Below are 13,588 nucleotides of genomic sequence, written 5' to 3'. Positions count from 1 at the left end.
AAAATAATGACAATTAAGGTGGTTCTGCTAGTTCTGATTCAGATCAGTAGTATAGGAAAATGAAAAAACAAGTCATAAAGACATTATAATACCATGCTTTCTAAAAGCACGCTTCTTCATGCATCTATTATATTTATAATGCATGATCTGTATAATTTGTAATAAAGTTACCTTGACATTGTTAAACAACTTAGCATAATATAGACATTCCCATGCATTTAATCTGTGATTTGCAATAATCATCTTTCCGCCAAGCAACTTTGACAATGCAGTGTTGACATTATTAACACTGATTAAAGAGTAACTGGTAATATATGTCTTTATTAATTATGTCTTCTAGTTAAATGTCTCCATTTTGCTTTAGAAGAAACCTGGCAATGGATTATTGAAATCTTGAACTGTATCAAGTAAATGCTTGACCTGATGGAGATGCATTTCATACAGAGGATGAATCAGTTACTGTGGAGATGGACACTCTTAACATACTATGTATAGATATATTTTCAAGAAACCTGTGAGTGAAAAGAATATGGTTTGAAAGACTGCAGCAATGAAAACTGAAAGAACAAATAGAAGAACATAACTGTGAAGCTCAGAAATTAATGTATTAAGTATAGTCTAGCACAGCTTTGCAAAGTGCTGTGTAGAAGAAAACTTTCTCTTCTTTTCCATGAAACCTTGTTAGAATCAAGCAGCAGTGTGCCTTTTTGCAACATTAGATCTTGATCCTGCAGGTGCTGCGTGCACAGAGCTCTGAGGTGAAACGACAGCCAATTCCATGTCAGAAATGGCAGCCTGGTCATTCTTGCAGCTGTATAGACTAATCACTGTATTTTATCAAGTGCTGTTCATTTTTTAGCAGCTCAAACCCACCTTACTTTCCTATGTTGCTCTGTAAGTGACAACTCAACACTAAGTTGCCTCATGAGTTTTCTTAACAGTTAACAGGAGTACCATTGACAAAAACAACATAAAATCGTGAAAAGCTTTTATTACAATCTTTTGTATTACAATAGCCATAATTTTATTGTTTTTAAAATTAATTAAGCACTTCACAATTGTACCACTCTCCACTAAAACAAAATTACCTTTTGTCTAGCACGTGTGCTTTAGTGATATACTGTGTAATGTACTTTATTCTGGACAAGACAATAAGGAAAGAAAATCCCTTTTCATTTACATGGATTCCATATGTTTCTTTAAAAAACATGCTTGAAATATTTGAAACTGTGGACTACTAGACATCCATTTATTGTATGACTATAATAAATACAGGTTTTAAAAAGTGCTTTATATGGCAATAACCCTTGTGAAGAATTCATTTTTACAAAATCCTCATTATAAGTGCTCAGTCTGAACACAGTGCAAGCAGTCAAGTTGTCCTGAGAATTTATAAAGGTGGCATAAGTTTACCTTCAAGACAGGTGAGTATTACCACTACTTAATGGCTTTATCCCTTTTTTGTCAACTAGAATCCTTTTGATCACTACTGAATGTGACAGGAAAACATAAGTGCAAATTTCATCTTTCATGTGACAGGTGCCAGTACTTGTGTGAACGTTTAACAGCTTAACCCAGAGATCACTCTCCGTTCCGTTAAAAGGTCAACTCACAGCCAGCAATGCTGGACAACTGGTTTAGTAACAGCTACTGTCAATTCTTCTCCAGCAGTGCAAGACAAGCAAAGAGAGAAAAGGCAAACTTGGAATAATACTTTAGTATTCAAGATTTTGCACATGCAAATACCCTGAGAGGTTGCGGAAGGAAGACAGTACAAGCCAAACTCACGTTGCTGAGATGTTCATTTCTCACCTCTCCCTGACACTGTGGTATACGTGACATTAACCTTAAACCTGACAGCCTCAGCTTTACATAATCTGTTCCTGCCCGCAATAACACTCAGATTTGACATTTGCTAGCATGAGAGTCTCTCCCAGAAGATGGCAACAGCATCTTTCTGCCAGTAAGCCAAGTATTGCACTGGGCTCCAGCAACATCCATTTTAAACTGGTGTCAAATACCAGTCTTAGTGGGATTTTTAATGATGTGCTGAGAAGCAATTCAGTGGTTTTGCTGATGGAATAAATACAGTAATTTGGGAGGGGGAAAAAAGGGGAGAATAATACTTTAAAATAGTGCCTTTTATTCAGCATAAGTGCTTGTGTGTGTGTATGTGTGTTCATTTTCTTCTTACTTCACTGACAAGTACATAAAACTCTGCTTCTATGGACTTTAACAATACCAGATAAACTTTCATGGAATTCCTTAAATGAGCAAGTTTCACCAAAGAAAAGGTAGACAATTTCATTTCATGCCAAGAAAGATTCTTCTGTGGTTACTGAAGGTGTGTTTCAGCTCATCTAATTTGACATCTACAGACTCTGGCATAATTTGGCACAATCTGCACTAATGCTGAGAATTTCAGTATGGCAGAACTAGTCCTGCAGTGTTCTCTCTGCACTCAGCAGAGATGATACAGTTTGTCACACCACAGGTAGTCTGCTAACTACAGCGAAAACATCTCCACTGACTATGAAGAATATAGGTTGACTAGTTCAGATACATTAAGTCCTATATTGTCATGTCATTCAGTCATATGAAGCCCACCACAGGAGGCAAAAAACCCTTACAATTAGATAGGATCCCTTCTTAACAGAGCTCTCATTTTTTGTGCCACATGAGGAAGACTAGACTTCCAGTTCCCTGCACTGATTTTTCTAGGAGACAAGAGTTGCTGCCAGATTGGTAATGGTCACTCCTCTAACCAGATACAGAAAGTAACACGGGTGGACTGAAAGCAGGCAGCACTCTTTCCTCTCTGTGGCTGGCAATTGCACCTCAGCCTCACCTACTCCAGAACAATTTCAACTTAAACGTTCGCCCTCACAGTGCTCCAAAAACAAGTCATTTCTCAACAGTTTCAAATAGGATTGAGTTTTCTCAATACTCTGCAAGAGGTGGTCAGCAGCTCACAGAATTATCATTCATGACTTTGAAAGCAGGCAGCTCCCTCACTTGAAATCCTAGCTTTGCTAAATGGGTATCACAACTAAGGAGTAAGATTACCTTGCCAGATGCATGAATTTTCTTAGGGTTTCTGCACTTCAGAATTACTTAGTAGACTTTCTGGACTAATATATACTTGGCTGTGGGTTGCTTACAATAGTGATTTTAAAAACAACTTGTGATTTTGATGAATAAGCAGCACTCCAAAATAAGATGCCTGAATAAGTGGCCTGATTTTCATAGTATAGTCCTAAAAAGCAGCTCTTCTAATACATCCAGCCACTTCTGAAAATCGATGCTGTACATATAAAGCTAAACTTCCCATGCAGTTATGAATATGTATGAAGAAACTCATGTTACCAGTAACAGTGGAAAGATCATTAGCATTCATATAGTGCTTTGAGATCTTCAACTGCAATTGCAACCCAAGTGCAAAATTGCTCTAATTCCAGGTGCATAAGGAAAGGACAACTCCTGTACCACCACCTAGAGAAAAAACCCTATTTGTGCATCACCTGAAAAATATGAGAACTTCCCCATGAAGATCTCCCTTATACACACTTTGGTAACAATCATTCCTGCTGCCTACTGCAAACACTGGAGGGGAAAAAAAAAAAAAAAGTGCCTTTTTTAAGGGAAACAGGGGGGCTGATGGCACATTTTCATGTATGATCTGCTTGTAATAACATTTAATTTCCAACCCAAATATTAATGGAAATATTTAACATGGTTACGGTCTTAATAATATATATATAAATACAAGTACTCCCTACAGTGTCTGCAATCCAAATTATGCATAAATGTAACAGTGCTCAGGCTTGGTGAGATAATATAAACAAAATTAGAAACAAAACCAGTAAAGCCACACTGTCCATTTAGAAAACAAGCAGTACAAAATGGTAAAATAAATCAGACACATTTTATGCAACCTAGAACATTACTAGCAACATGAAGTGTCTCGTTTCATCCTGGTAGTCTGACAGCATCCCCTGGCACCATTCTGCAACGACTCATACACTACAGTAAGAAATCACACGGGCTTTCAACGGATGTAATTCCATACACATTTTGGCCCTTTTTACTTTCGGAGAGGTTTTGAACAGTTTGTATGGGTCACTGGCCACTTCCCAGCCCTGGAACACTTTGCCAGGTTTGGCACTTTCAAAAAGGAGACTGTTGCCATAGGAGCAGAGAGCCATGCCAGGGAAGAGGGTGCCACTGAGACTACTGACAAGCTGCTCTGCATCCACTTTGCTTGTTCAGATGAAGTGGATCCAGCTCTCCTCGCATTCTCTAGGCATCTTAAGGGGGTGAGTCCGGCAGGTAAGACTGTAGTTTTTGCCTCTGTTGTTATCCCAGTACTCCTGGCCGTTGACTTGGTACCTTGCTGCAAACTGGACTACAGAGCACAGCTGAAGGAGGAAGGGAGGCACAGGGAGAAAGAAAGTGAAAACATCAACCTGATCCTGCCCGTTTTTCTCAGGGATGCTATTGTGCCAATGAGCACACACTTCATGGAGGCTTTTCCACTGGTTGAAGGTGTATCGCACGGATACCTGCTTCTCAAAAGCAACATTGCGAACCTGGATGGTGCCACTGAGCCCCAAATCTGAGCTAGTCACTCGCTCAAGACACACCTGCTGCTCCTGAAGTCGGGAGGAGAAATCCATACAGTCTGCAGGCTGCTGGAAGTCAGGGACCAAGCACTGCATAGTAAACTCCAAGTCCAAGCTGCTGTACCAGAGGTCTGAGTTTATGGAGAGCCTGGAAAGGACATGCAAGGGGATCGATGGGTCCTCCCCAGTCTGGAAGACTTTCACTTCAGTGAGCTCCAAGCCCAAAGCATCAGCAAATCTCACCCGGTTCATACGACTCTGGCACCCAGGAACTTGACAGTGCACTGCTGCTTGCTTCCTTCTTTCAGATGATGTAGGCAAAGACCTCGCTCGGCGGCGTATGATAGGCCGTAATGCTGGATCACAGTTGGAGGAAGTGCTGCTCCGAAGTTTATCTGGCTGGGGATCTCCCCTGGCTGGGGTACCACTCCAAAGAGTCATGCTGCTACTTGTATGGACTGCTGGGGGCTGCAGTTGCCCTCGTCCCTGCGCTTCTTCAGCCCGTAACATGTTCTGATAGAGATCAGAGAGGTAGCTGGGATTCCTCCGAGGACCACGTACCTCCATTCTTAACCAGTGACAAAAAAAATCAACATTAACACTGCAGACAACGATGAGCACAGCCTCTCTGAAGCATGTAACTTGGGAATGGCAGTCACGGACAGTAAGTATTTGCGGTTATTGCACTGGATGCAGCAAAAATCAACAGGAACAAGGTAGCCTTCTGAATGAAGGGCACAAACCTGGAAGCTCTCACAGCAGCTGGAAGTGAACCGGAGGCTAGTGCATTGTATGGGGAGATGAAGGCAGTCTCAGTGGCTGGTAAACTCGAGGCTGCTGTGCTGGCTAGTGGATCCGTTGCTCAGGCTGGAAAGGGATTCAAGGCTGTCACCGTTGATGCTGGAGGACCCGAAGCTCTCACGCAGGCTGGAGACCGACTGAAGGCTGTCGTGCTGGACACTGAAGGACTCCAAGGACTCGAGGCTGTCGGAGAGGTCGCTGGATGCCGGGCGGTGGCCGTGGCGCGCCCCGAAGCCCCCTCGGCGGTCACGGTGGTCACGCAGGGCGAGGGGGGCCTGCAGGCTGTCCTCGCAGCCGCCGCCCGACCCCACGCTCCTGCAGCAGCAGCAGCAGCAGCAGCAGCAGGGACACTCCAGGCTGTCACACTGGATACTGGGCGACTCACGAGGGCTGCCGAGGCTGGGGAAGGCTTGGAGGCTGTCGGGCGGGAGGGACCCGGAGCCGAGGCCGGGGCTGCTGCAGAGGCTGGAGGGAGCGCGGGGGCTGTCGCGGCGGAGGCTGTCGGGAGGGGCTGCGGGGGCAGGCTCGGTACTGTGGCCGGAGGGGGAGGGATCCACGTTTGGGGACTCTACAGCCCACATCAGCTGTACAGCCCTCCCTCCACCCCAAAGCCAGGCGACGCCCGGCTCGGCCTGCCCCTGCGCCGGCCGCAGGCAGAGCAGCGGCGGCCCACGGCCCCCGCCCGGCCCGGCCCGGCCCGGCCCGGCCCGGCGGCCCCCGGCAGCGCCTACGGCCCCTGCGCTCCCGCAACAGCGGCGCATGCGCAGGGTCCTCCCGCCCGCCCCGTCCGCCCCGTTCCCGCGCCAATCGAGCGGCGCGGCCTGTGCGCGCCTGCGCACTGCGCCCCCGCGGCGCTGCCGCCGACCGCCCCGAGTTGCCGGTGGCGGCTGAGGCAAAGGCAGGTACCGGGCAGGGGAACAACGGGGCGGGAGGGCGGCCGTGGCGAGGGGGAGGGAAAGACAGGGCAGGAGGCGCGTGGAGGCCGTCCGTTAATTAACGAGCTGCCCTCCGGCCGGTGTCGTTACGCAGCGCGGTGACAGTCAGCAGCGGGAATCGCTGGCGCATCCCGGGAGGGAGCGGAGCGCGGCCCGGCCCGCCCTGCCATGGCGAGAGCAGCCGGCAGCTGCTCCTGCGTTACACGAGCGGCTCTTGGCCGGTGCGGTGCCCCGGCGGCGGGGGTGCTGCTGTGAGAGCCCGGGCCGCGCTCCGGGGCGATCCGGGAGGCGCCGGGGACAGCCGGCCGGCCCTGCGGTCCCTCCTCGGCCGGGGAGACGGGGGAGAGAGGCGTCTAGGACATGGGGCAGCATCAAGTGTGAATAGATTCGAATATAAATAGATAAATAGTGCTGCGACAAAACCAAACGTGGGTAAGGTGAGGTATTTTGGTGCTAGTCACCTGTCACCTTTGGCAAATCGTACCTGCACACCCCGGTACGGGAATGCAGTTTCTGGAAAATGAAAGAATGCTGCCAATTCTGCTCTGAGTAGTTTCAGTAGGAATTTATGAGTACTGAGAGATTTGTTTTGGAAAAAGAAACAAGTATTTGATACGAAATTTGCATATATGAATGTAGGAAGAGTGCATTTTCTGACACAAAAAGGACAACCCGACATGCCCAGAACGCAGGTGGTTGATCATCTGCTCTTGTTAAATTAAGAGCAGAAACACCCACCACCGTTTGACTGTGATACTGGGCTCCAGTCAATACATGCAATGCTGCGCAGGAGGAACAAAATGATGATGAGCACGTTACACAATGAAAAGGAGCTCTTCTAACGCTGCTGTACCTTCAGATATTTTCCTGTATTTTACCAACAGTCTCAGGGATGGGCTCGTAAACCTCATGGCAAGAGCTCGGTGGTTTGCGGGGCGGCTGGCCCAGCCTCCCCCGGTGCCGGTGGGGTGCCGGGGCTGACGGACGGCTGTGCCCGGTGGCTGCAGCAGCAGCAGGGTTCCCGCAGCAGAGCCTGCGCCTCGCTCCCCTGGCTGGCTTTGGCCCGCCGTGCTCTGCAGCTTTGGTGGCCAACCTGTGCCCCTGGGAGGGGGAGCACGGCTGCCCTCGCCTCTCGGCTCGGTACCCGGCGTGATGACAGCTCGGCATGGATCGACAATAGTAAGGAGAATGATGCTGGTTCACATTAAGCGAGTGCTGGGGGAGGGGGCAGTGTTTTCCAGTTTCGTAGCTGATTATCTTCCTGCTTTAAAAATAAATCACATTGGGAGGAATCGCATGGTGTTTGTTTACTACATCTCTAGGACGTGATGATGTTTGCATTTGATACGCTGTGTCTCATGAACCCAAAAGACTGGAGTCGTTTGAAGATTATGTAAAAGTAAAGGTGCAGATACCCTTTAAAAAGAGTAATAATGGGACCAGGCATTCAAGAATATCCCTTATTACTGCACAGAGAGACACAGAAAAAGGAAAGCCAAATCAATGAAAACCACAAAGGAATGGTAAAGTAAGGAAATTATTTTCTCTTTCTAGTTACAGAAGTCTCTAAATACTGTAGATTAGTTAATAAGTGCATGGCTGTACTCTTCAGATCATCATTCTTTCCTCTGATCTACAGCAACAGAAATGATTGTGCAGTATGATCGTGCAGGTCACAAAGTGACAGAGGTGACTGCATCAGTGCTGGAGGCACAAGACTTATTTTCATTCTTTTATAAGCTCTTGAATTGGTGAAATAATGGTTTTTTAAAACAAAATCTGACTATACTGACATGAAACCTGTGAACAAGATGTACAGCCTGACAAATTAACTGAACTGCAGTCAAACTACATTAGATGGGGAGGGCACAGTTTGCTTATTCCTGCTCTAAAATGACATTTGAAAGCCTTCCTTTTTAAAATTAGTAATATTTCTTCTTTGTAGTACAAACATTGTTTTCTGATTCTTACAATATGTACTTATTTAGTGATTCTGTGAGCTTACACAGAAATGTATCAGATTTAATTGAGGAAATATGTATTACAGTTTTAAGCTCTCCACATCAGTAATGCCATTCCTTTTGCTTGCATATGAGTTTTTCTCCTACTGATATTCCCACCAACCCCACTTTAACATGAAATGGTGAATTTTGTTTGTGCCTTTGTTGTGAAATAGCTTGTACTGATACCAGTATAGATTGTATGCTCCCTGCTCACATCCACTCCTTAACTTCCTAGGAATAAGCCTTTAAATTTTAAGAGTATGCAAATGAGAAAGGCAAGCAAGATCTGTCTTGCAGTGGTCTTCATATTGTACTTTATAATTAATTATATGATTATGTAATTAAATTGCAGTAGGACCGTGTACCAGCTACTATAGAAATTAGTAGTTAAATATGTAGTCTCTAATATTTACTATTTATTATCCCCAAAGTAACTTTGTGATCCTCTCATAGAGGATTCTGTATAATGGCTAAGTTTTATTATTATATCTTCTGATTGAATTATTCACTTTTGCATTAGCAGTGTTAAAAATACAGTAGTGCATTAGTACTATAAAAAATAAAAAGTGACCATGGCATAGGTCTGATGAACTTTAAGGATAGTTGCAATCAACTCTCTCTTTTTTTAAAGTGAATTGCACTCTAAACTTCTATTTCTATTCTGGTGATTGTATATGTTGCTCTTTATATGTGATATTCTGCTTAATCCTTTTTAGTTACAGTAATGGAAAAAGCCATCTGAGCACCAAAGGACTGAATAAACCAATTTCTCATGTGAAATCTTCTCCTGGAAGATTAGGCAAAAATGTATCAAGTGCCATTGAAAAGGTAAATCATTCCTTTTTTTGCTTGTTTACAGAAAAAGGGTACTTGGTTTTTGTCAGCTTCTTAATAGAGTCACATACTTTCATATCTTTTCAGGTTTCCCATGACACTCAAGATAGTAACCAACCAGGTATTTTTAAGAAGGGAAGAAACCAGCTGGATGACAATACTCAGTCAAAAAGGTAGTTTTATGTTAAGATTATTTGTTTAATTGGTAGTAATTTCAAACTGGTATATACAATGCTTGTGATGAAATCATGGCTTCTGTGTTTTGACTTCACTTGCCCCAGAATTCAGTATTTATGAGGACAACAAATCTAAGTTATCAATATGGAAACTTACTATCCTGCCTTAGTGAGTTCTTAGGCAAAATCAGAACAAAATAAAACAAAAAATCAGTAGTTAGGCAGTGTTATCTCTGTTAGCAAATACTAATTTTACCTCATTACCAAGTTTCCATGCCAATTTTAGCTTCATTCATGTAGGTCTGTGACCTTGAAGGGGGTAGCAAGACCTTTGTAAACTGATGTTCCAAAGACATTAATCATTCTAACAGCTTATGATCTTTCTTTTTGTTTAGGATCACGACTGTTTGCACATCACTGCATGGAGTCCAAGGACCAAAGAGGAGTCTCCCAGAAAGAAGGCAAAATGAATCTTTTCTGCCCAGGATCCCTCCTGGCATAAAGGACAGCACACAAGGTAGCTTCTGTAGGGTTAAACATGTCCCAGTGCAACATTTTTATTGCAGTGAAAAAGAACAGTTGGAAAAGAATCAGAAAGAACATGTTGCTGAAGCTGGTCCTTGCTCTTCTAAATGGCAAGAAGCATCTGTAGATGAAATGTTTCTTGATTTTGAATCAGTACAAATTATTAAAGATGATGCTGAAGATGATAGTGCCAGTGATCTCTCTGATTCAGAAAGGATTCCCATTCCCCCATCTCCCTGCACGCCACCAGAACTCATTCTCAGAGCTGAAGAAATTGATCCAGTTTGTTTGGAACATGTTCCTGATACGGGTTTTAAAGAATCAGAATATTACTACCCAGACTTCCTCCCACCCCCTTTCAACTCATGGGACTTGAAGCAACTGGCCATCTTTGTTAATGTAGAGGGTAAAACTGAATTTCGACCAAAGCCAACAGGATTTCTTGAGAAATACATTGATCGTCTTTTGCAGCTGGAATGGCTGCAAATGCAGACTGTGCAGAATGAGAAAGGAAAGGCAGCCAAAGCCAGACCACAGACTGCTCCCGGCTCCATCCGTACCCTAAAAAGCCCTGGCAAAGGCAAAGCATTGCTCAGCCCTTTGCCTAACAAGCAAGTGGTTCCCCAAGAAAGTGTTGCAAAGCTGCCCAGAAGCTATTCAGGTCACAGGGGAGATTCATTCTGTGAAGAAAGTCGCCAGTTATATTCTCATCCAGGTCACTTGAAACTTTCTGAGAGAACGGGATGTGCAATGTCTTCTCAGAGACAGTCTGGTGAAATAAGGAGTGAACTGAAAAAAAAAACAGCTGCAAAGCAACAGCTTCTCAATATGCAGCCCTCTGACAACAGTTCCAAAATTCAAAGTGTTGGTAATATCAGACCCCCTAAGCAAACCCCAGTATTTCATGGTTCAGCTGCTCCCATCAAAGGCTTAAAAACATACGCGTGTACAAATCCAAAGAAAAATGGCAACGTCAACAATTGCGTTCCTTCTAAAACACCAACAGGGGACAGGAAAATAAAACCAAATGGCACGAAGCAAACATCACACAAATTTAAATGAAGAAAACTTCATTAGTAAATGTTGATGCTTCTTGACTGCTAGAAGGCATTTGGCCAATGCAGAAGGGTCATGTTTTCCTTATAGGAAGATCCTGAGACAATATGTTCTAAGTCAGCACTGTTCATTTCAATACATTTGATCTTAAGCCAGCAAGGCCAGCAGGAAATCTTTTCCCTGAAGGCAAGTGTCTTCCATTGGTCTTTCCTCAAAATTTACAATTGTTCAATGAAGATAACAGTAGCAGAGTATGAAAGTTTAGAGAAATATATAATTATAACATGTCCTCCTATTTGCACCTGTTGAAGTCCATTGAAGTCTGTGGTGTTTCTTATGCTTACCTTGGTGTATTTAAGAGAATAGGGTCCATGATCTTTTTCTTGGACAGATACACTATTTTGTGAGCCAGGTTTGATGGTGGTGTTTTCTGGTGGAAAAGGGCTCGACTGTTTTTATAAAATAATGGAGTATGCTTATCTATGCAAAGTCAAACTCTAATTCTTCACAGAAGATGATGAATTGGATTTTTTTGATGATTTTTTTTTTTTGATAAGAAGAAGAATGGAGATCATGTTTTGAAATATTTTAATGCAGAAAGGATTCTTTTTAAGACAAAAAATTATTAGGGAGCAGACAGCTTCAGTAGTGACACATTAAGAAAATGGAATGTGTATTTTTATACCCAGAAATCTTCACTGTGTTTACAGACAGCTTTCCTTGAAGTTCATTTTGTAAGCCTTGATGCTTTTTGTCATTTAGAGGAAATGACCAAATTTCAAATTGCACATGGATATATATGACTAATGCAAAATGAGGGTATTACTAGAGACTCTGTGGCCTAATTTGCAGAACTGGTAGCCTCTCAAAACATAAAAAATGGACTTTTAGCAGATGAATTTAAAGGCTATTGTAAGTTCAAGTAGAGATATATTTTGATACAAAAAATACCTATTTGCAGTCATCTAAGATGACTGTTATTTATCCCATGGTCCAGTCTACGTCAGTTAGCTTGGCTTCTTGTTTCCAGGTTTAGTGAAGTGTCATGGGGAAATACCCTACAGAAAGAAATTGTACAACCAGGATTGGGTCCTGTCCTCACACCCTCTGTTTTCTCTTCTGTCTTTGAGATACAAGAGAATATGGAGGATAGTTCAGTGAGTATTCAAGTGTCAGTTCATCTGTTACAATTTCAAATCAATCACAGCATCTGGGGACACAATCTTGTTGAAGATGAGTTTCTAGAGGATGTTCTGTACTTTCATTTTAAAATGAAATACTGAGCAGCATTAACTTCATCCTCAGCCCCCAGTCACAGTGAACTGTTTATGAGAAGTGGGCTGAGGTCTGATGGACCAGATTTTACACGTGGATCCTTCACATTGTGATAGAAAATGAAAAAGTAGCAAATACTAAAAAGTACATTATGTATATAGTTAAATTGCACTTCTCTTGTTGATCTCATCTTGGTTTTAAGATGCTTAGCTGTTTCTATTCCTTCATCGTGCCTACCAGATCTTCAGCTTTGTAAAATTTCAAAGCATGGATTTATATGTAGTTTAAAATGTGAGAATATTAATAAATGTAGTAATAAACTAGAGTATTTTACAGTACCTAAAAACATTGCTCAGGAATAGTCTAAGAAATATTTTTAGTGTTTTTTTCCTAGTCTACTGGAGACCAAATGTGAAATTTGAAATTGATAAAGGAAACAAATGTAATATACAGTGTTATATTTCCATATTCAATATTTGTGAAGTTACAGTTAAGATTAATTGTAGTTGCATGTACATTCAGCTCTATGCAATTAAAGTGAAACTTAATCTGACATGCTCAAAGATCAAATAAATTGGCTGTGTCAGAGGTGTGATGAAATTTAGAGGGTGGCATTCAACACCAGCAGCTGCAGAGGACCAGCACATTCTATTGTTGCTATTTCATCCTTTTGTTTTGTTCCAGGCTCATCATGTATTTCAGCTTTTCGTAGATGGGTTCTTGCATCCAGTGCTAGAATTCCAAGCTCTGGCCAAATTCTACAAGCCTTCATTAGTCAAGTTTTCCTGATTGACATTAATAGCAGTGAAATTTAGTAGGACTGCTCTTGCCAATAAGCACTGCTTTAGTGCATGATTTTAGCACACTGTTATAAGCACCAGAAGCAAGGTGAGCAGGATCAAGTCAATAATCAGAATAGCAGGTTTTTTAAACAAATTCTGTCAGATGCAGTAATTAATTTAGCATGTTATTATAGGACTGAATATTAGTGTATGCTAAAATTTTCCTCTGAAATGTTACTCTATATTAATGCTTTCCTAGTTTATAAGGATGGCATGTAGATACAGGCACATTTTGCAAGATCACTTCTTAAAGAATAAATAAATAGTGTGTCAGTCAGCTTTGACCAGAGCAAAGGTGACTGGCACTGAGAAAAGTTTTCTCTCACAGACCTAGGAAAGTTTTGTTTTAATGTAGTGGTTGTGATCTGATGGACATCAGCCTGTTGTTGGAGACTAAAATGTTATGCAGGTGAAGATGGTGATGTCACTTAAAATGAGTTTGAGTACTTGTTCATCATTAAGCTCTGGCTGTGATCTGGTCAAATAAGTTTGTCTCACATGGTAATCACACAAGTCTAA

The 13,588-nt window shown here is 42.7% G+C and overlaps 2 protein-coding genes across 4 annotated transcripts; one reads left to right on the top strand and one right to left on the bottom strand.

The window, feature by feature from the left end:
* Positions 1–971: 971 nt before the first annotated feature.
* Positions 972–6,124, bottom strand: PPP1R3D (protein phosphatase 1 regulatory subunit 3D). The gene has a single exon (XM_074843223.1). The coding sequence runs from the start codon at positions 5,187–5,189 to the stop codon at positions 4,266–4,268; it is 924 nt and encodes a 307-aa protein (XP_074699324.1). The 5' UTR covers positions 5,190–6,124; the 3' UTR covers positions 972–4,265.
* A 144-nt stretch (positions 6,125–6,268) lies between these two features.
* FAM217B (family with sequence similarity 217 member B) lies at positions 6,269–12,113 on the top strand. Of its 3 annotated transcripts, none has more exons than XM_074843051.1 (5): positions 6,269–6,321; positions 7,681–7,886; positions 9,078–9,189; positions 9,283–9,368; positions 9,767–12,113. In XM_074843051.1, exons 2-5 carry the CDS (start codon positions 7,792–7,794, stop codon positions 10,956–10,958), a joined length of 1,485 nt encoding a protein of 494 aa, XP_074699152.1. In that variant the 5' UTR covers positions 6,269–6,321; positions 7,681–7,791; the 3' UTR covers positions 10,959–12,113. The 3 variants fall into 3 exon arrangements, with proteins under 3 accessions (XP_074699152.1, XP_074699153.1, XP_074699154.1); XM_074843052.1 differs by lacking the exon at positions 6,269–6,321 and adding an exon at positions 6,335–7,537; XM_074843053.1 differs by lacking the exon at positions 6,269–6,321 and having other exon boundaries at positions 7,681–7,881.
* The last annotated feature ends 1,475 nt before the right edge of the window (positions 12,114–13,588 follow it).

Source organism: Strix aluco, chromosome 17 (genome assembly GCF_031877795.1).
Source record: "Strix aluco isolate bStrAlu1 chromosome 17, bStrAlu1.hap1, whole genome shotgun sequence".
Taxonomy (NCBI): Eukaryota; Metazoa; Chordata; class Aves; order Strigiformes; family Strigidae; genus Strix; species Strix aluco.
This window is presented reverse-complemented; position numbering and strand designations above follow the sequence as displayed.